Source organism: Maniola hyperantus, chromosome 6, assembly GCF_902806685.2.
Source record: "Maniola hyperantus chromosome 6, iAphHyp1.2, whole genome shotgun sequence".
Lineage (NCBI taxonomy): Eukaryota > Metazoa > Arthropoda > Insecta > Lepidoptera > Nymphalidae > Maniola > Maniola hyperantus.
In genome coordinates this window covers 4278893-4302737 of record NC_048541.1, presented here as the reverse complement: position 1 = coordinate 4302737, position 23845 = coordinate 4278893, and the positions used below count along the sequence as shown (strand labels likewise).

The following is a 23845-nucleotide window of genomic DNA, read 5'->3' as shown; positions in this document are numbered from 1 at the left end:
TATTTATTTTATACGCAGAACTTTTAGAAAGCAATTCTTTTTGGTTTTCTAAATAAACTATTTTGTCATATTTCAACATTGCGTTTCTTCCTTGTTTTCTTTCTTCTTCAAGAGTTTTCCTTAATTCTTTCCTTTTTTCCAATACTTCTTTGGGAAAATCCTCCATTATGTAATAATTTGTTTCTTTAAGACACTTTTTCTTTTTCAATAATTCTATTTTTTTCCCCACCGAAGACAAAACCACTATGACTGGTCTTAACTTATTTTTATTTTTACCCATTCTTCCTATGTATTCTATGCAGTTTTTATCAAAATTTAAATTCATTTTGCTGTTAATTATATTTTCTTCTAAATCTTGGTAGGTATTTTCTTTTTCCTCGATGCCAAAGAATATTAAGTTTTTTCGTCTAATATATTTTTCCAAATAATTAATATGTTGCTGCTGCTTATTTATTTTTTCTTCTAGTTCGTTATATTTCTCCAAGATGACTAAGAATTTCTTATCAATATGATCACTTATTGCGTTTGTTATTTGTTCTTTCATATCTAGGAAGTCCTTTTTTTGCGAGTTAAATTGTTCTTTAATATCCTCTAGCAAGCGCGAAACACCTTCCATTGTTATTTTTTATTTTTATTTTACTCGTGGAATAGTGCCTAATGTGAAGTGATCTCAGATAATTATTTTTTCCTAAGTAGGTTATTTTTATTTCTTAGCACTTTCTCCTCGTAATAAGACGTATTGCTCCCGTAATTTTATTTAGGTAGGTAGCTAATTTTATAAGATTTAAATTTTAAATGTAGGTATGTAAAAATAGTATCTGTATTAGTTGAGGCCGGAATCGAATTCGGTGCTTTTTGTACTCGTCATTGGTCGAACATTCAACTCAACACTTCAATAGATTTAGGATATTTGCGGCAACAAGCAGGTAGGTAGGTAGGTAGGTGTGCAGTGCCGTTCTTTGTTTAATGCGAGAAACGAATATTTTTATTCCAATTAAGTATTTTCATATATTATAATCAAACTTGGCACAAGAGATAACTTCGTAGGACCTATTTTATTGTTGTGGTTTACATTAGGCATTAGTTTACCTTGTAATCGGCAAGTTTTATTGTTGCACATCGAACATTGGCGCCATGTTGGTACAATCGTCATGCGTATAAATACACTTTTGCACTTTTCGCGTATTTAACGGACACTCACACATACGATAACATTTGCACGCAATTATTGAATATAGATCTTCAATTTATTACAATAAACAGACTAAGTATTGCACTTTAACTATTTTCTATTCACATAAATTACGGAGCTGATGTCACTGTGTTGCGCTGCAGCGCCCTCTTCCTAGATTAATAGGAGATAATAAACATAGCGTAGTTAGTCTAATTAATTACTAGCGACCGTTGACCGCTATCGGCTTCGCAAAACTATATATCCTTTTTTAATACCCTACCCCGTGGGGATTTCGAAAAATACGACCTGATTTTTTGTCCACAATAAGGGACTCTCTGTGCCAAATTTCAGCTTTCTAAGTCCGGGGCTGGGTGTTGTTGGGTCAGTCAGTAAGGAGTCAAGACTTGGCTTTTTAATAATATGTATTTTGATTAGAATTAAGAATGTAGACAGCTGATTTAGCTAAAAGTATTTATTAAGCACTTGCTTTGTTTATAAGTCAAGTGGATAACCTCACTGATAAGCGATAACGTTGAATTCTAAGTTCTCAGAGAAGAAACTGAAGCTAATAAGTAACTAATTGTTCAGTATTTAATACAAATTTGTACGTAACGTACGTAGTTTAGAAAAAATCACAAATAATGAAATAAACTATGTAGTTTGTTTGCTGAAGAAAGTTTGCCTAAATCGTAGACAACCACTTACATGAGCAATTAATGAACAGTACATATCTAAAATAATTCAAAACAAATATATGAAACATTATTTAAAGGTTAGTAACTGAGCGTTTAAACTATCGTGAGTGATTTCCATCCATACGTATATTATAAATTTAAAATTATAAATGCGAAAGTTTGTCTGTCTGTCTATCTGTCTGTTTGTCTGTCTGTCTGCTAGCTTTTCACAGCCCAACAACTTAACAGATTTTGATGAAATTTGGTACAGAGTTAGCTTACATCCCGAAGGACATAGGCTACTTTTTATCCCGGAAAATTAAAGTTCCCACGGGATTTTTAAAAAACCTAAATCCACGCGGACGAAGTCGCGGGCATCATCTAGTTATATATAATATCTCCCTGAACTGACTCCCTTTGAAAAAGGACCCCGGATGGGTTCGAAACTAGTCGGGCTAATGTCGACGAAACACGTGAGTAAAGCCGGGTGACAGATGTTAGTAACTATGTTTAAAATAACAATTTCTTTCCATGTCATTTCAAACAAGTCCTGGCAGTGTTCTGAAGTGATAGTTTATCTTCGAAACTGTTTCGTTAGATAAGAATTATCTTATAGGTAGTAGGTAGGTACGTCTCTATTTTCAAAGCTAACTGGTTCCGATGATTTCGTTCGCAATGAATTTTTGTAGATAGTTGAGGTTTTTATTCTGAAGGTAATTTCTCTTCCTTCGTGGAAAGCCTTTTTCCGCAGTAAAAGACAGTCTGTGCCCTGTCCGTCTCCCGAATACAATCTTTATAGTTTACAAATGATGTCCGGTAAAGGTTTTTGTAAAAAAATTACGTAATCATAAAACTAAAAAACCCGACTGCTAATAAATAGAGACTGGTAAATAACTGAAAAGCAAAAAACAAGCTTTGCATTTGTATAAAATAGAAATTGAGAAGGTCATAAACATAAATGTTAGAAAATGTATGGCAGGCGGGGGCATTACTTAGTCAACTACCTTCTTAGGTTTCGCCATGAAAATGCAATAAACAGACATACAGATTACAGACAGACACGAGTTTATAATGTTACATTGAGATTGGATATCAGTTTTCGATTGATAACTACTTCAAATTTTAGTAATCAAATCTCTATTGCTCTAACCAGGTTCTGGTTGCCAGAAAGAAGTCAAGGAAAACCAGATATGCGATTGGTTTCGTCGCGATGTTGGTTGCGATAGGCGTGGTTATCGCCCTTGTAGTGGTTCTCTCTGGGAACGAGGGAGGTGCATCGCCACCAACACCACAACCGATCATAACAACAGAGGGCCCCATTTTCCCGACAACAATTTCAACAACTCCTCCAACCACAACAACATCGACAACAACAGAGGCGCCGACAACATTGCCGCCTCCACCGCCAGAAATTGAGTTGGAAGATATTATCAATGGAGAATTCTCTCCGCCTTTTTTCAATGGAACTTGGGTTTCAGGTAAGTGTGTTTGATTATTACCTGCAATAGAAACAAATACCTTATATCTTAAATATTTACCAAATAAACTCGTTAATGGTGTAAATAGGTCTAGGTAAAAATAAAAATAAAAAAACATAAATTCGCAAATTACCTACTCAATGATCGATAAGCGAAACGTAAGCTTGCGGTAAAGATTACGGCGGTTTTTTTTCGCGACTCGCGTCTGTTAACTAAACCGCCGCGGTCTTGTGATGATTGATTTACCGACAAGCCATCGAAACGGTAAAGCTCGTACATCGATGCATTAACCGACGATTTTTATGCAATCATGAGAAAAAGAGCAGCTTCAGTGATAAGCAGAATCCGAGGTAGTTCCAACGGTATTCTGAAAACCTTATCTGAAAAACTAGATAATCCATTAATGAGACACTGGGTTGGTTTGCAGTTTGCACATGCACTTTCAGTGTCTCATGGGCGGTACATTCCTAGACAAATAAAATGGTGCATAAAACAGCCTACTTACTAACATAGTAAGTAGGCTTTTCTCAGACCTGGGCGCGTTTGGAACCCTCGTAGCTTCAAAATAAACAAAGCAAAAAAAAAATCTCAGAAAAAGAAGTCTCTAGACAGTTAACGGAGGCCAATGAAGCCTTCGATTTCATGAACTTAAGGTGACGCAGGACGCTCGACCGAAATTGGCAGCGCACGTGGGTAACATGTTTGCTTTTCACTTAACATTGTATGAGAAAGTTGAGAGGCACGATGATTTTCACTGAAATCAAGCGCGCGAAAAGGGTTTAGGAAAAGTATTTTTGAGAAAAAACTGCTGAATTTATGTTTGCAAAGTAAAGTTATTTCAACTAATGAATAAATAAACTACGTTTAATGATAAATTGTTTTAGAATTTTCATATCCCTAATCTTATTTATTTACACCCAAAGTTGTCATTAATTTGGTGTTAAAATAGGAATCTTTTGAGCCTCGTAACTTTTAAATCATTATTTTTTTCAATGTTTTATATATCAATAAACCTAGATAATGACGAGATAAATCGATATAATTCTTAGTTTTGTGCGTACAATATCGAATATTGCTGTAATTTCCCTCCTACGTTTGTATGAGGAAAGCACTGAACTGAGTCCCCTTAATATAAGATATCATTTTCATTATTGAATATCGCCGATTATCCGGTTTCAACTTAAGAAAGAAGTTTTATTTTGAACTAGATTATTCCCGCGACTTCGTCCGTGTGGACTACACTTTCGAACCTCTATTTTACCCCCTCAGGTGTTGTTCCTTTTATATATTTAGATTTATATTTGTTGCTATTTATATTTAAATTTTTTATACTAAAACTTTAATAGCAACTTGTTTATATTTAATTGCAGGAAGCGAAATATTATTCAGGGATTACAATGGCCACCTAATGCTATATGATGTTGACACCGATAGTGCTACGACTCTTATTTCGAACGATTCTCAGGTAAAATGAACATGTTCCTTAATACTAGCAGTTAGGAACCATGATTACTGAGTAGGTCAGACCCCGTTCACATGGCATTATTAACACCGCACGTTTTCTTACAGGGTAAATCTTCCGAATAAGTAGTAGCGCATATACTTCTAGAACCGTCCACACGGTTAAATTTGTGTGCATTTTTATTTGAAGTACAAACGTGTGAACGGTTTTAATATGCGTATAAAATGTTTTATACGTATTCGGTAAGATTTGTATTTTATCCTCCAAAAAATTTACCGTGGAAATGCCGTGTGAACTGGATCTCAAGGGTCCATATTATTGTTTGAAATTAATTTAAAAATAGATCCACACGAAAGTTTCGTGTGGCTTATTATTGTTAGATATTATATATTTTCATTAAAAAAGGATTTCAAAATTAACTAATTATTTTCAGTGCTTTGAAGTCAGTTCAATTTTTTAAGAAACTTTTATTAAAATGGCAGAAAGCTGAAATTGAAGGGATATGGCAAGTGGCAACCACAGAATATTATTCTATGGCCATGTCATCCCTAAACGCTACTTCGTAATAGTTGAAACGGTATTTAGAACCAATTCGTAACATTTGTCAAAATCAATTATTAATGTAATTGTAGCCTAAACTAGATTAGTCCCTAGTTTAGCGTAGTTTATACTTTATGTATCTACGCCTTGAATTGAACTCAGTTAAGTCAAGTTTGCGAGTTCAAGCTTAATATTAACTTAGATTGTTTGAGTTGATAACTTCATTAAAAGTTATGATGCTGGAAAGTTCCCTACGAGAGATATTTAAGGAAATAGGTATTCTTACAGTAGCTTCCCAATATATTTACAATAATATAATTTTTGTACGACAAAACATTCACAGTTACAAAAAAATCAGTGATCTCCATGATAGGCAAACTAGAAACAAAAATAAGCTAGCTACTCCTGCGCTCCGCCTCTGGAAGGTGCGAAAGTCATTTGTGGGAATGAGTGTAATATTTTATAATAAAATTCCACAAGCAATTTTAGACTTGCCTTTACACAAGTTTAAAAAATGTGTTAAAAGTATGCTCCTAAAAAAAGCATATTATACAGTCGCAGACTATGTAAACGATAAAAAAGCTTGGATTTGACTCGCTCCAGCAATGCACGGGGCTGCAATGGCTTGTATAGTACGGTATAATAACATTGTAAATTGAAAAATTAAAAAGAGCAACCGCCGAGTTTCTTGCTGGTTCTTCTCGGTAGGAACGGCATTCCGAACCAGTGGTAAATTAAACCTGACTATTCATAAGCACTTTTAAAAAGTTTACATGAATAAAAAAACATTCTATTCTATTCTATTCTATAGTTTTATGTAATCTCCATTAGGCAAACAGTTGTCTATCTTGTCGCAATATTTGAAGAGGAGTGATTTGTGATGGCCAACTTTACAATTTATTATTAACTAGCTGATGACTTAGGTTTTTAAAAATCCCGTGGGAACTCTTTGATTTTCCAGGATAAAAAGTAGCCTATGTCACTCTGGTCTTTAACTATACTCATGCAAAAAATCACGTCAATCGGTTGCTCCGTTGCGACGTGATTAAAGGACAAACCAACAAACAAACACACTTTCGCATTCATAATATGGGTACTGATTTAAAGTATACGTCACTCGCATTATTGTAATCAGCCTTGCAGTTCCAAACCTTGATATCGATTATCGAGTGCCACTCGATTTGTAAATATTTTTGTTTAATCTTTCAGATATTGCAGCAATCATTCCGAGTGACGTCACTGTCACCCGACGGCAACTATGTGGTGCTTTCCTACAACGAAGTTTCGGTAAGATAATATAATCTTCCGCCGTAGGTACTCAGAGTCACTAATCGTTACTTAAGATTGAGTTAAAATGAGACAGATTTATGTGAGAGACATAGCTCTGTCTCGTTTTAACTAAACTTAAGTAACGATTAAGCGACTCTGAGTACGCCTGTATTTTCAACTCGCGACTTCGTCCGCGTGGACTATACCTACTAATTTCAAACCCCTGTTTTACCCCCTTAGGGGTTAAATTCAAAAATCCTTTCTTATCGGATGTCTACGCCATACCTATTAGTTGTCTGCATGCCAAATTTCAGCTCGACCATCCAGTGGTTTGAGCTGTGAGTTGATAGATGTTTATAATATAAATAGATTAATTAGATATTTATAACACTAACTTCTAGTGTTAATGTATTGTGCCTACATATTTTCGTTACGCTAGAGCATTAATTAAATGTAACAGAACTCATTTTCTAGTCTAATTAGTGCCACTAACTCCCTTTAGATTACCTACTATAAAGCGAGCTAACTCATTTAGGTCATTTAATTCAACGTTATAATGCGATGTAGGTCATTCAAATGATTACCTACTACTTAGGTACCTATCTAATTTAAATAAGTAGAATTTTTATACAGTACCTACTCGGCCGAAAGTAATGTAGGTACATCGACCTTTAGAAGGAGATATCAGATTTGTAGAGCACTCTCGCTGTCGTTGAGACCGATAAAACGTCATATATAGGTATGACTGACAGAGACAACGCTCTACAAAGCCGAAATTGTCATTCTAAAGGCCGATGCACATTACTTTCGGCTGCGTACTGTAAGATATTTTTGTGTCGATACTGTATTAATAAAATTATTCATTTACGCCAGATTAACTCGCAACATTGAAGCATGCCACAGATCCGCATGTTACAATTATTTAAAAGTAGCTTATGCCCGCGACTTCGTCCGCGTGGACTACACAAATTTCAAACCCGTATTTCACCCCATTAGGGGTTGAATTTTCAAAAATCCTCTCTTAGCGGATGCCTACGTCATAATAGCTATCTGCATGCCAAATTTCAGTTAAAACGCACATAACTCCGAAAAGTTAGAGGTGCGTGCCCGGGATCGAACCCCCGACCTCCGAGTAGAAGGCGGACGTTATAACCACTAGGCTATCACAGCTATGATGATGATGAACCCCAACCTCAGATGGCGACTCTGCCAGGATTCAAACCTAGAATATTCTGATTCCAATATTCTCTGTTACAGATTTACAGACACAGTTTTACCGCTCGTTACACAGCTGTGGACCTTCACACAGGTCAAGAGATCCACATCGTCCCTCCTGGGGTGGCACCCGTGAACGCGACGCTGCAAAACTTCGTATGGGGACCGACGGGGACGTCCCTTGCCTTCGTTTATGAGAACAACGTCTTCCTGCAGTACAATTTGACGATAACGTCTCCACCGGAACAGTTGACGACTACGGGACTAGAAAATGTTGTTTATCACGGAGTTCCTGATTGGGTGTACGAGGGTAAGTACCTAATATGTACCTACACTTTAACTTTCAATTTGCGGTGCGTAAGTCGACTGAGCAATCATACCTAATCATAGGACAATTTGATTATTTTTCCTTCCACTTCCAAATAGGACAAGGTTCTCGACTCGGCGCATATAGTTATAGGGTTCCGGGCCAATTGGGTAATTAAGAAACTTAATCTGTCAGGAATCTAACCCGACATCTTTATTTATAAGGCCACAGCGTATACCACTGCACCAAGGTTTTGTCTGGTGGGAGGCTTCGGCCGTGGCTAGTTACCACCCTAGCGGCAAAGCCGTACCGCCAAGCGGTTTAGGGTTCCGGTACGATGCCGTGTAGAAACCAAAGGGGCTTGGGCTTAGAAAAGCTGCCATACCCCTTCCAGGTTAGCCCGCTTCCATCTTAGACTACATCATCACTTACCACCATGTGAGATTGCAGTCAAGTGCTAACTTGTATCTGAATAAATAAAAAAATAAAAAAGGACATCATCTCAAATGTCCGGTACCTATTTAATTATAAAATACCTACTATTCAAAAAGGAAGAAAATATAAATAAAACTAGCTGATGCCCGTGACATCGTCCGCGTGGAATTAGTTTTTTAAAAATCCCGTGGGAACTCTTTAATTTCCCGGGATAAAAAGTAGCCTATGTCAGCCTCCAGGTATTTATCTATACCCATACAAAAATCACGTCAATCCGTTGCACCGTTGCAACGTGATTGAAGGACAAACCAACAAACTAATAAACCAACAAACAAACACACTTTCGCATTTATAATAAGGGTACTGAAGGGTACTGATTGTTTCCAGAGGAGGTGTTTGGTTCCAACAATGCCATCTGGTTCTCGAGCAATGGCGCCAAGGTGGCGTACGCGACGTTCAACGACACCAAGGTCCGAGTGATGAAAATCCCGCACTTCGGCGTTCCCGGCTCTGTGGAGTATCAGTACACAAGACACCGGGAGATTCACTATCCTAAGGTAACATCATCTTCGTCAGCGTGTGGACGTCCACTGTTGGACACATGTCTTGCCAACCAACAAAGTTTGGTTCCAACAATGCCATCTGGTTGTCGAGCAATGGCGCCAAGCTGGCGTACGCGACGTTCAACGACACCAAGGTCCGAGTGATGAAAATCCCGCACTTCGGCGTTCCCGGCTCTGTGGAGTATCAGTACACAAGACACCGGGAGATTCACTATCCTAAGGTAACATCATCTTCGTCAGCGTGTGGACGTCCACTGTTGGACACATGTCTTGCCAACCAACAAAGTTTGGTTCCAACAATGCCATCTGGTTGTCGAGCAATGGCGCCAAGCTGGCGTACGCGACGTTCAACGACACCAAGGTCCGAGTGATGAAAATCCCGCACTTCGGCGTTCCCGGCTCTGTGGAGTATCAGTACACAAGACACCGGGAGATTCACTATCCTAAGGTAACATCATCTTCGTCAGCGTGTGGACGTCCACTGTTGGACACATGTCTTGCCAACCAACAAAGTTTGGTTCCAACAATGCCATCTGGTTGTCGAGCAATGGCGCCAAGCTGGCGTACGTGACGTTCAACGACACCAAGGTCCGAGTGATGAAGATCCCGCACTTCGGCGTTCCCGGCTCTGTGGAGTATCAGTACACAAGACACCGGGAGATTCACTATCCTAAGGTAACATCATCTTCGTCAGCGTGTGGACGTCCACTGTTGGACACATGTCTTGCCAACCAACAAAGTTTGGTTCCAACAATGCCATCTGGTTGTCGAGCAATGGCGCCAAGCTGGCGTACGTGACGTTCAACGACACCAAGGTCCGAGTGATGAAGATCCCGCACTTCGGCGTTCCCGGCTCTGTGGAGTATCAGTACACAAGACACCGGGAGATTCACTATCCTAAGGTAATATCATCATCGTCAGCCTGTGGACGTCCAATGTTGGACAAAAAAAAAACCGGCCAAGTGCGAGTCCGACTCGCGCACTGAGAGATCCGTAATACGATTGTATTTTTTCGCCATTTTGCACGATAAGTTAAAACTATTATGCATAAAAATAAATAAAAATCTGTTTGAGTATGTACAGGTAAATCCCTTTCATATGATACCCCACTTTGGTATATACTTTGAAAGTTGAAAATCCATACTAATACTAAATATTTGTTCAAGACTAGCTGACCCGGCGAATTTCGTACCGCCTAACAGACGATTCTTTATTTTTTTTAATACAATGGTTAAAAATTTTCTCTCCGTAAGAACCATCCTCGTACGTCAAGGAACATTATAAAAAAAGAATTAGCGATATCGGTTCAGCTGTTCTCGAGAGTTGCGATCAGCAACACATTCAGCGATTTATTTTTATTTAGAGAAGAAGATGTAACCACAAATTCACGGTTTTCGGATTTTTCCCCTTACGTGTGCTATAATACCTGTCTGCTTGCCAAATTTTATGATTCTATCTCAAAGGGAAGTACCCTATAGGTTTTCTTGACAGACACGACAGACAGACAGACAGACAACCAAGTGATCCTGCAAGGGTTCCTTTTTTCCTTTAGAGGAACGGAACCCTAAAAAGTAGCAAAAAATAACTTGCAGTTGACACAGTGCACTGTGCAAGTGACATGCCATAGCTAATTTCTGCAAGTTTTATTGCTTCCTAGATGATGCCCGCGATTTAGGTTCTTAAAAATCCTGTGGGAACTCTTCAATTTTCCGGTATAAAAAGTAGGCTCTGTCCTTCCGCGTGATGCAAGCTATCTCTGTACCAAATTTCGTCAAAATCGGTTGAACGGATGGGCGGTGAAAAGTTAGCAGACAGACAGACACACTTTTGCATTCATAATATTAGTATGGATATGGATGGAACCTTGGCATTTCGTAAAGCTAGAGTTATTTTTAAGAAAACATGGTGTATACCCTTTCACGCTTCGAGAGATTCAATCAAGTGCCGTAGAGCGTATTTTTGTTTATTGTCAGTGCTTTTCTTTTACTGTATCATAACTTTTATTGTACCCTACCTAATTATAATAATAGGTATCGTAAAATTTTTAATGACAAGTTTTTTCTATATGTATATACCTACTATATATAGTTTTCTTTTGTATTTAAGTTGCAATATTAAATTATATGTAGGGTATCGTATAGGTAGTAGGTATCTATAATAATATAATATTACTGTAGAATCATAGATCACGGACAGACAGACAAAGTGATCTTATAAAGGTTCCTAGGGAGCCCTAGTGACTGTTTTTAGGGTTCCGTACAACGGAACCCTAAAAACAGTCACTTTCGTTAGTCCCCATGTTGTAAACTAGGCTAGCAAATCATCATCATGATCAACCCATCGCCGCCGGCTCACTACAGAGTACGGGTCTCCTCTCAGAGTGAGAAGGGTTTTGGCCATAGTCTACCACGCTGGCCATGTGCGGATTGGTAGACTTCACACACCTTTGAGAACATTATGTAGAACTCTCAGGCATGCCGGTTTCCTCACGATGTTTTCCTTCACCGTTAAAGCAAGTGAAATTTAATTAATTAAAACGCACATAACTCCGAAAAGTTAGAGGTGCGTGCCTGGGTTCGAACCCCCGACCTCCGATTAGAAGGCGGACATCCTATGATCCTAACCACTAGGCTATCACAGCTGACATACATTATGATATTACAAGTTGTGTGTTTCGCTTTTAGTCTGGTACCACAAATCCAACAGTGTCAGTCACTATGCGGGACATCGCGAATGGCATTGATACAACTTTCAATGTGCCCACAGATCTACAAGAGTAAGTTTTACTACCTAATCTTCTCTTCTAAATGTATAAAAGGAAAAGGTGACTGACTGACTGACTGATCTATCAACCCACAGCTCAAACTACTGAACGGATCGGGCTGAAATTTGGCATGCAGATAGCTATTACGACGTACGCATCCGCTAAGAAAGGAGTTTTGAAAATTCAACCCCTAACAGGGTGAAATAAGGGAAAAAAGGGTTTGAAATTTGTGTAGTCCACGCGGACGAAGTCGCGAGCATAAGCTAGTTCTTAATATTTTAGTCACGTTACTTACTTCATTTTTTTCCTTTTCAGACCAATTTTGAAAACCGTATTGTTTGTTGGGAGCGACAGAATCGCTGTTATGTGGACCAACAGAGTTCAGACATCACTGAGAATCGATATATGCGTGGAGGCGACTCAAGCAGTACCTGCTACTTGCAATGCTGTAAGATTTACTCGATTTTAAGTATAGCATAGAATAGAATAGAATGGAATAGAATGGAATAGAATGGAATAGAATGGAATAGAATGGAATAGAATGGAATAGAACGGAATAGAATGGAATGGAATAGAATGGAATGGAATGGAATAGAATGGAATAGAATGGAATAGAATGGAATAGAATGGAATAGAATGGAATAGAATGGAATAGAATGGAATAGAATGGAATAGAATGGAATAGAATGGAATAGAATGGAATAGAATGGAATAGAATGGAATAGAATGGAATAGAATGGAATAGAATGGAATAGAATGGAATAGAATGGAATAGAATGGAATAGAATGGAATGGAATAGAATAGAATAGAATAAATTTTATTGCATTAACTGTGTAGGTGCATTAGGTGTTATACTTGTTATAAAGTTCTAACAGTTTGCCACTTTGTGGCGTGCAATACTAGTCACAATATTTTTTTAAATATAGTGTAGATACATCTCATCATCATCATCATCAACCAATAGACGTCCACAGCTGGACATAGGTCTCTTGTAGGGACTTCCACACGCCACGGTCTTGCGCCGCTTGGATCCAGCGGCTCCCTGCGACTCGTCTGATGTCGTCCGTCCACCTAGTAAGGGGTCTTAGAAGATATAGTACCTACTTAGCATTCTTTAAAAAAATTACTCTTGTGACTTAAAAAGTAGGTAAGTACATGAGGGCGCTATAATAATGGGAAAATCATAATACTAAATGCTCAAGTTACGATGCCATATATTATGTGTATTATCCATACTATAATATAATAAATGCGAAAGTGTGTCTGTCTGCCTGCTAGCTTTTCACGGCTCAACAGTTCAAACGATTTTGATGAAATTCGGTACAGAGTTAGCTTATATCACGGAAAATTAATGAGTTCCCACGGGATTTATAAAAAACCTAAATCCACGCGAACGAAGTCGCGGGCATCAGCTGGTTTTTTTGTATTTTTTCCTATATTTTCAGATCTTTACGTATACAGAAAGCGATGGCTGGATAGACAACAATCCTTTGCTTTTCAACACTCAAGGAAATGCGTTCATCACAATTTTGCCAGCAGTAAGTACCTATCATTATGTAAGTAAATAGGCATTAGGCACGTCATACAGTAAATTATTATAATTCTAACCTATATAAGTATTTGTTATTTAATTTAATGATTACTTATCTGATCATAGTGATAGTGATAAATGATAATCAATCCGAGATCAACACTTCGATTAAGTTATTACACTATCACGACACCTACCGTAGGGTTAGTATGACATTTAGATGATTCGAGCGTTATAAGTAACAACTAATAAAAATTAATAAGGTAGATTAAAGTGAACCTAAGGGTCCTTGTTTTTAAGTAAAGATTTCAGTACCACCGATTTCAATTTCGCAAGATTTCCGCTTGGAACACTGGCTGTACGGGTACCTAGATGTATGATTGAAGGTCTTTGGCAGAGCAGCATCGCTCCAAGTGAAGAAAACATTGTGTGATCTAACCCTAAATTCACGGTTTTCAGATTTTTTCCCAAATGTCAGCTATAAGATCTACCTACCTGCTAAATTTTATGATTCTAGGTCAACTGGAAGTACCCTGTAGGTTTCTTGACAGACAGACAGACAACAAAGTGATCCTATAAGGGTTCCGTTTTTCCTTTTGTGGTACGGAACCCTAAAAACAAGGCAGTTATGGTCCATTTCACTTAAACCCCAGACCCCAGATCCCACGTTTAACAATATTGCTAATCCTACTGCTTATGAATTCAGGCGGTAGGTGGTGTTCGATACAAGCAAATCGTGCAAGTGACGCGGCCCGTGAACGGCGCTGGGCTGTGGAGTTTAGCGAATCGAGTTAATACTGCACACACCGTCGGCGAAATATTACTTTGGACTGATGACGATGACATGTGAGTAAATCAATGCCCAAGCATCCACTAGTGTAAGTCCCGCAAATTGCTATTGCGCTGGAACCATGTCTCATTTACATCTAAATGACGTCATTTTGAAGTCAGCCGAAATAAAAATATACACTCAGCTCGGAACTTCAGTCTAGTGCTGACGTCACTAAAATGGCGGCCACGCGCATAATAAGTAATCGCCAGTGATCGCCAGAAATATTTTTTTAAAAGTTTTTAAAAAAATATTTCTGGCGATCACTTGTACAGTCTACTATGCTAATACTCTTGCAAGTTACATTTATATGGAAAAACTTGTGGAAATTATTGTCAGTATAAGCACAGAATAATGTAATAGTACTACTAAGTCAATGCCAGCTAATTTTTGCAAGGAGATTTTCCAGTGGACACTTGGTCTTGTACTAAATATCCTTATCCTAAGTAAAAGTATATGTCTGCACATGGATATGTACTTTTCCTAAAGTACGGGAAGTGAAGACATGACTGACGAACTAATGTCGCAGCAGTACAAACTTTCGTGCTGTCGCAACTCACTTCGTACCACCTTTAGACCAATTCATAAATAAATCACCCACTGCGCAGGTCTAATCAACTTTATAAAAACCACCAGGCTAGCATAAAACGCTGGCGTTTACATGATAAGTTGCACAAAACATTGGACTATCCAGTCTAGTCAAACTACTCTTTCTGAAAAATGCGTAGAAGTTTCGCTTCTTTCATGTGTTTTTTGTATAGTCTCTTTGGGTTTGATATTGGTCCCATAAAAGCCAGAGATAATAATCAATGTATCAAAGTAAGAGACAAGGTAAATTGACTATTTCAGCTGGTACAAGGCAACCGGTGTGACAGACAGGGCTGAGCAACACGTTTACACTGTAAACTCTTCGGGAGAGGTGTCGTGCTTTACTTGCAACATCAGACGCCCTGACGGCAAACAGTGTCTGTTCAATGACGCAGACATCAGCCCCGGCTCCCGTATCAGCGTTAACTGTGGGGGACCTGATATACCACAGATCTTGATTTATGACAAGGTGAGTCCAAAGTTTCTTTAAAAGTATTCAGTAATAGTTCAGCAACTACCAAAAGTCCTAGAGAAAGGCAAAGGCACAAGACAAGAAATAAAGTCAAAGTGATATAATTATTTGGTGCTTTTCTTGCAATATTAAGCGCCCTGGTGGTAAATAGTTAACTGGAATATTACTGAGCTTTCCAATTGAAAGCAAATTAAAATTTTGTTTTATAGAATCGAAGAGTGACTAAAATGGCGATAATGATCTTAAATCTCAATATATAAAAGGAAAAGGTGACTGACTGCCTGATTGACAGATCTATCAACGCACAGCTCAACCAACTGGACAGATCGGGCTGAACTTAGGCATGCAGATAGCTGTTATGAGTTATGACGTAGGCATCCGCTAAGAAAGGATTTTTGAAAATTTAACCCCTAAGGGGGTGAAATAGGGGGTTGAAATTTATGCAGTCCACGCGGATGAAGTAAGCGAGCATAAGTTTATGCTCAATATAATAACTGCTGAGAAATTTTTCCAGAGACTATTCTGGTAGAGACTAGAATAGTCTCTACCCAGTGGCGTGCAGCTCATAGAAGCATAAACGCACTGCTTACCCTTATTGTAATAAATCAATGCTTATTTTTCATTATAACTTGTCGTAAAATAAGTTCATACCTAAATGCATACCCTAGCTTGAACTCCTGTGCACGCCACTGTCTCTACCTATGGTATCTCAATTCGCAATAAGTAAATGACTGATTTTTTGATGTTTTGTTTTTTAAACCCTATTCACATTTTCAGAATGGTACTCTGTTATCAGTATGGGATGACAACTCGAGAGCCTCGGATTTGTTGGCGTCACACACTATGCCAGTGACCATATATCACACAATTCGCGGTGTGGAAGCGATCGAGGCTGACGTGATGATTCAAGTGCCACCAGACTATGCCAATCGCACTAATTTGCCACTTTTGGTATATGTGTAAGTAATTTTTGGTAGATACATTTAGTTGGCGTTTATTTGCCATTCTAATATTTGCCAGCGACGTCCTCCGTGTGAATTTATAAGTTTTTAAAAATCCCGTGTGGGATAAAAAGTAGCCTACGTCACTTCTTCAGGTCTTTAAATTCTTGCGAAATCACGTTATCTGTTGCTTCGTTGCGGCAGGATTGAACGACACGCCAACAAACAAACACACTTTCGCATTTATGGGATTAAAAATATTTTTGGAATCATCGATATGATACGGTCGATAAATAGTATGAGATTGAATTACCTATTTCAGTATGCTACAAAAACATACACTCAGTTACTAGATCGCATGACCTTTAAATCTGTAGTCCAGAAGATATGTGAAGTTTAAAGTCAGCATTATTGCGTTAAGTTCTGATCTAGGATGAAGGGGAATGTGGCTTTTTTTTACAGAATCAACATAATTAATATGCTTTAAAATTATCTTTTCCAGTTACGCAGGTCCAGACACATCATTGGTCACAAAGCAATGGACCCTCGACTGGGGAACCTCTCTGGTCAGTCGCTACGGCATCGCAGTTGCGCGTATCGACGGCCGTGGGTCCGGCTTGCGAGGAGTCGACAACATGTTCGCTGTCAACAGGAAACTTGGCACCGTTGAGATCCAAGACCAGATTGCTGTTACCAGGTATCCTGGAATTTTTATACTGTTATCCATGATCCATTACATTAAGGAATGCTTTCTGCCGGAATTGTCAGGGATAGTAAATGTTTGAAAACGGTAGACGATTTGAGATAGTGCTGATAAAATTATAAAATATGCGACATCGACGTCATGTGGGGATTCGCCAACATGTTCGCTGTCAATAAAATCTTGGCACCGTTGAGATCGAAGACCAGATTGCTGTTACCAGGTATCTTGCAATTTTTGTACCGTCCACCGTTATATTAAAGAAATCGTAAAGTTCTGTCGGAATTGTCAGCGACTATAAATGTTAGAATGCGGTAGATAATTTGAGACAGAGATGACAAAATGAATAAAAAGAACTCATAACCGATGGCTTGCGCGGTTCATGTTCGCTGTTGACAGGAAGTTTGGAATCGTTGAGATCGTGTTGAGATCGAACCAAATTGCTGTCACTGAATATCTTAGGATTTTTTTTGAAAATTCATTTAAGCAATATGCGGAGAACCGTTTATTCTAATACTACAAGAGCATACTCAAGAAGAACTTTTTTCACATAGAATAAAAAATTAGAGTGAAATTTGTGTATCTTCGTAAACACACTTCTCTTTCTGAGTGACTCACATTTCTCCGTCTAAGTGTAAGCTTTTTAGGAATTTATGGAAGGCCACTTGAAAGTTTTGTGATGGATTGACGATTCCTTTGGTGCAGCAAACGTTCATGGGCGACGGACGTCACTTACACCCGTATTCACAATCATTACTATGATCGCACAGTGTGCTCGAACGCATAGTGTGGATTCCACCAATCAGATTATCGAAAATTGACGTGACAAAATAATCTGATTGGTGGAACCACACACTGTGCGTTCAAGCACACAGTGAGACCTCATAGTAATGATTGTGAATACGGGGGTGAATATCACGTGACTCAGCTGCTCGTTTGCTGGTTATTAATATAAATAAATTAGATGTTTAATTCGCTGTCGCGCAGGATCCTGCATCAGAACCTGCAGTGGCTGGACGCCAATCGCACGTGCATCTGGGGTTGGTCGTATGGCGGCTACGCGGCTTCCCTTGCGCTGGCTCGTGGCGGTGACGTATTCCGATGCGCCATCGCCGTTGCTCCCGTCGTGGACTGGCGATTCTATGGTAAATAATATGTGCTTTGTTTTCCTCGCTGTCCCGTAGGGTCTTGCATCAGAACCTACAGTGGCTGGACATCAATTGCACGTGCATCTGGGGTTGATGTCCGTGATTTCGTCCGCGTGGATTTCTTCCCCCGTGGGAACTCTTTGATTTTCCGGGATAAAAAGTAACCTATGTCACTATCCAGATCTTTTAACAGGTTAATTCGTTGCTCCGTTATAGCGTCTTTAAAGGACAAACCAGCAAACCAACAAACATAGACACTTTCGGTGTTCTGTATTAAAAGTTCAACGAGTACGCGACAGGTCGCGATGGTAATCGAGGTGGGGATGCCCCGCACACCCGCACAGCCCCCGCGCCTCCACTCCGATTGCCATCTCGACCTGTCGCGTACTAGATCTCGCCTCGGTGTCCGTCCGTCTGTTAAAGCAGTTTTCTTTTACTTTTTCACTGAATCTGTTCATGATTGTTTCAGACACAATCTACACGGAGCGGTACATGGACACTCCGCAAAACAACGTTGCGGGCTACACCAACTCCTCGCTTCTGAAAGAAGATGTGGTGAGTGTGAAGTTTGCTGTTTTGCCGCTAGATGGCCTTATTTTTTACAAAGTTGCCCGTCTTATTTTTTTTTGTTCGATAACAATTAGTGCATTTTCCCTTACTCCAGGTGTGATCGCAGTCAAGCGCTAATAAACATAATTAAAAAATTGAATTTGTACAAAAACTCTGAGAATATTAGGTACAGGAATATGGATATTTACTTGGATGCTAACTAGAGTACTTATTCGCATATGTTTCTTACTAATGTTAGAAGAACAGGACAGACAAATCTATTTTAGTTTAGAAATGACATACCTTGTAACGTTAAGTTACAGTTAGTCAAGTAAGGTCAGGTTAGGTCAAGGGTCTTGAGCGTGGTCGTTAAGTAGCACTAAGATCTTAAGTTACATAAAATTCTGTTTCTGTTCCTTTTTAGGGTTCCGTACCTGAAAAGAGCGCCAATTACTATTATTAAACCTCCGCTGTCCATCCGTCCGTCCGTCTGTCGGTCAGCAGGCTGTATTTCTTGAACCGTAATAGGTAGAGAGTTGAAATTTTCACAGTAGGTAGGTATGTGTATTTCTATTTTATAACAACAAATAATAAAAATTTCAATACGGTCGCCATGCAAATTAAAAGAAATTAAAATGATGCAGAACCCTTCGTGTGCCTCATTTAATTTTAATTGAATTTAATTTTAATGAATTTATTTATAAGTTAATTCTATTTTTAGGTGGAGGCATACAGGAATAAGAGTTACTTCCTCGTGCACGGGACTGAAGACGACAACGTGCATTATCAGCACGCCATGCTGATCTCCAGGCTACTGCAGCGGAGGGACGTCTACTTCCACCAGATGGTTAGTGGTGAATTTAGTATTATTGTAAGATTCGAATTGTACGGGAGCGGTGAGCAGGCTCGACCGTACCAAAGGGAGATCTCCCACCGAGCGATTGGTTGTGCTCGGTGGCGCCAGCTGGGCCGACGGTTGTATCTTGAAACTTCTTTATATAGTCCCAGAAAACTCCGTTAGTGCGAGTGCTGTCGGCGGTATATTTGTTCGGGACTACGTCATGAAATGTTATCGATTGAATAGCGCCATCTAGTTGCATCAGTGGCAACCGCCACAAAATCTTCTGTTATCATCACCGAGCACGACTTTTATATGCCATGTAATATGAACGTGACAATTAAATGATATAGTGTAACTGAGTGTGGCCTAATTATTATATTGCACCAAAATTTATTTTAATTTGGTTTTTTTTTCTCAGAGTTACACAGACGAAGATCACGGCTTGGGCGGAGTGAGGCCGCATCTCTACCACGCGCTCGAGAAGTTCCTACAAGAAAACATGTTTTCGGTGTAATAGGACACTATTATGAATAAGTGAATTTCCTTAAGAAGAATTAAAGTTTTTTAAAATTCATTCCAGTGGAGTACATATCGTTATTGATAAAGTGTAATAAGCCTGTATAGGCGTAACTGCCTGAAACTTTGTTTAGTCTGGTTTTTACATGGTATTAACACGCACGTTTTTAGAACAGCAGTATAGTATAGCAGTACAAAGAACGTGTGAAAGGTTCTATGGTACGTATTCGGTAAAAATTATCCAGCAAAAACGTGCGGTGCAAATGCCGTGTGAACGGGGTCTGCGATAAAAGCACGTTAAGTATGGCAGTTTAATTTAGACCAGTACCCTTTATCAGTTTCTACGCGGCATTTTACTGGAACGCTATATCGCTAGGCCTTTGCTGCTTGGTGGTAGGGTGGCAACTGGAAAGTAGCCATGGCCGAAACCTCCCACCACACGATATAAGTGAATTTAAAAATTACGAGTTTCTCACTTGCTCGCGAATCAACCCGAGGCTTTGCACACAAAGACTTTTTAAATTTTATTTTTTCCCACTAAAAAAGGTAACGTATCTTACGAATACTCCCGAAATTAGATCAGATATAATTACTCATAGGTACCTACCTAATATATGGTTAATAATCCATCCTGTACCTCAAAGTACTTAATAGGTTACTTTTATGATAGGTAGCTATAGTTTCATAAACATTTAAGACTTTCATTAGGGCAAAAAAGACCAATCCAAATCTGAGAAAATTTGATCCGAATGTCAATAGTAAGTATACCTTCTGTATCTTAGATTCGGTCCTGACCTTGTTCTAATCCATACTTCCATACTTAATATTATAAATGCGAAAGTGTGTTTATCTATCTGTCTGTCTGTCTGCTAGCTTTTCACGGCTCAACCGTTCAACCCATTTTGACGAAATTTGGTACAGAGATAGCTTGCATCGCGGGGAAGGACATAGGCTACTTTTTATCCCGGAAAATTAAAAAGTTCCCACAGGATTTTTAAAAACCTAAATCCACGCGGACGAAGTCACGGGCATCCTCTAGTTCTAAATAAATAATGACATCCGAATTTAAAGGTATCTACATTTTCTTCGATTGGTATTTTCTTGGATTCGGTCAAGGAATGATTCGGAGAAGTGCATAGTCGCCCTTAGGTCCAGTTATATGACAGGCAGTTAAAGTTACGTTTCGGTTAATTTTAAACTTTCACCACCAATAAAAAGCAAAGTGGAGTAAGATAAGTGTAATAGTTAAAGTCCATATCTGTAAGATTACGGTTACAGATAAAATTTTGGTCCATTGTTGACCATGACTTTTAGGCACGACAGACGGAAACGTTTAAGTGCGGAAACTAGCCCAGAGCGAAGAAGACCATGACTTTTGCAACCCATTATTGCTTTTGTTGACGGTAAAATTAACGGTGATCGTAACTTTATTTTTTTTATTAACTTTACGTTAGTATAAATACGTTAACGTAAAGGTATGGAAATCACTCACGATAGTTTAAACGCTAAAAAAAGGTAACCGTAACTTAAATTAAACCGCCTGTCATCATTTATCAACGGAATCTTAGGATTTATAAAGTAAGTTATGTGCTATCTGCCTGGCTAACTTGGAAACATCCTTAGGTAAGGTAGAGCTACTTATTTCTAAAGTAAAATGTATGCACAATTTTGAAAATAATAATATTCTCCTTAATATTTTGCTCAAAAATAATATTATTATCGTACCAAGCAAATTTATTTGTTTTTGAAAATATTATTAATTAAGTAGTACATAATTAAATGTAAATAAAAAATAATATACTACTATCTATATTTATTTTTTAATGTTACTAATTATTGATGTTGCCAAATATAATTATGTACCTAATCAATATGAAGACAGGGTTGTCACATGAGTGTATTTAATATTCAAATAATATTGTCAAGTAGGGGTGATAGAAAATATCAAATGAAGTAAGGACTAAAAACTGTATTAATTCATCATCCCTAAGCACAATAGGGTACCACTTTTTTGTAAATATTTGAATTTTAAGTACTAAATGACTAATTAATATATTTATGTGTTTTTTTTAATATTGTTTTTTATTTATTAAAATACATCCCGAACATTATTATCAATCACTACCCATATTTTAAATGCGAAAGCGTATTTCTTTGTTGGATTATTGGTTGGTCCTTCAATCACGTTGCAACAGAGCAACTGATCGACGTGATTTTTTGCACGGGTATTGTTAAAGACCTGGAGAGTGCCATAGGCTTTTTATCCCGGAAAATCAAAGAGTTGGATTTTTAAAATATAAATCTACGCGAATGAAGTTGCGGGCATCAGATAGTAATAAAATAATAGGCTACTTGACAATTTTTTTAAGTTGGTCTTAAATGGTTAATATTTGTCCTATTATATCAAAAAAATTAACACTATATTTTTTTGCGCCCTAAAAACCGTAAAACTTTAATTTAAAAAAATATTTTTCTTAGACAGGTGAAAACACTGTCGGCCATGTTTGGCCGATAGATTATCTGTGCTCTGACGTCATGCATTTGTAAACAACAGTATAACCCAGGTTATACTGTTGTTTACAAATGCATGACGTCAGAGCACAGATAATCTATCGGCCAAACATGGCCGACAGTGTTTTCACCTGTCTAAGAAAAATATTTTTTTAAATTAAAGTTTTACGGTTTTTAGGGCGCAAAAAAATATAGTGTTAATTTTTTTGATATAATAGGACAAATATTAACCATTTAAGACCAACTTAAAAAAATTGTCAAGTAGCCTATTATGAGCAGGTGTGAGAACTCAGCCTGAGGTTCTCTAGGAGCCTACTTATCGTCTGCAGTCGACACGTACGTTAAGTGTGCACGAACGCTCACTGAACAGTAGTCATATCTGGTAAGTAGGTACCTAATACTTAAATACTAAAAGAAAAAAATAAACTTTGTGTTTTTTTGTACTTATAAGAAGAATAGGTAATACTATTGATTAAACAATGATTGAGATAAGTACAAGAAAGGGCTAGGCTAGGCCTAAAGGTCAAAGTCATAATGCTGTTTGCGCTCCACGCCCTCACACTAAAAGCATATTCTACCAGTCCATTAGCTCAGACTTCTTTTTTTATTCATTATATGCAAGTAATCTAATAAATACAACTTACTTACTGTGAGATTTTATACTAATGTTATTTAAAGTGCTTAACTGTCTGTTTCTGAAAGCCATAAAGCAAAATAAGAAGAAGAATCTGTCTGTTTGAATCGCGGACCGATCTTGACGATAGTCAAAGCTGGTACAAATTGTTTGCTTAAAATACAAAAATCATAATCTTAATATAATAAATTGTAAGTATGCACATATTATTGACTAGCTGATGCCCGCGACTTCGTCCGCGTTGAATTGGATTTTTTAAAAATCCCGTGGTAACTCTTTGATTTTCTGGGATAAAAAGTAGCCTATCCAGGTCTTAAACTATACCCATGGTAAAATCACGTCGATCCGTTGCTCCGTTGCGACGTGATTGAAGGACAAACCAACAAACAAACACACTTTCGCATTTATAATAAGGGTACTGATTGGTAAGTATTTACTGCTTACGATTTTTTTTACAAAATTCAGTATAGGTAGGTGCGTTCTGTGAGGTCCAATTGGCAATAACATAACTTAGACCGCGATTCGCGAGCCAGTAGAAAATCGAATATTGGATTGGGTTTAATTTGCATGAAACATTGCATTGGTATGAATCATAATACATACTACAGGAAACAGGACCTCTTAATGTCGGTGCCAATAGTTTCATGAATGAACTTTATTTGCTTTTTCGTATCCGAAGGGTGACACCCTGTCCATCGTGTAC

The 23845-nt window shown here is 38.1% G+C and overlaps 1 protein-coding gene across 1 annotated transcript in view; it reads left to right on the top strand.

Annotated features, from left to right (window-relative positions):
* The window catches only part of LOC117982780 (venom dipeptidyl peptidase 4-like), a 45280-nt gene extending 25225 nt beyond the window's left edge, over nucleotides 1–20055 (top strand). The window contains exons 3-18 of the mRNA XM_069499333.1: nucleotides 3002–3326; nucleotides 4697–4791; nucleotides 6538–6615; nucleotides 7855–8122; nucleotides 8942–9111; nucleotides 11802–11893; nucleotides 12197–12329; nucleotides 13328–13420; nucleotides 14120–14259; nucleotides 15092–15299; nucleotides 16080–16261; nucleotides 16746–16940; nucleotides 17931–18088; nucleotides 18561–18646; nucleotides 19362–19487; nucleotides 19900–20055. Of these exons, the coding sequence (XP_069355434.1) occupies nucleotides 3002–3326; nucleotides 4697–4791; nucleotides 6538–6615; nucleotides 7855–8122; nucleotides 8942–9111; nucleotides 11802–11893; nucleotides 12197–12329; nucleotides 13328–13420; nucleotides 14120–14259; nucleotides 15092–15299; nucleotides 16080–16261; nucleotides 16746–16940; nucleotides 17931–18088; nucleotides 18561–18646; nucleotides 19362–19487; nucleotides 19900–19995 (2445 nt within the window). The 3' untranslated portion in view covers nucleotides 19996–20055. The remainder of the gene's footprint in view (nucleotides 1–3001; nucleotides 3327–4696; nucleotides 4792–6537; nucleotides 6616–7854; nucleotides 8123–8941; nucleotides 9112–11801; nucleotides 11894–12196; nucleotides 12330–13327; nucleotides 13421–14119; nucleotides 14260–15091; nucleotides 15300–16079; nucleotides 16262–16745; nucleotides 16941–17930; nucleotides 18089–18560; nucleotides 18647–19361; nucleotides 19488–19899) is intronic.
* The last annotated feature ends 3790 nt before the right edge of the window (nucleotides 20056–23845 follow it).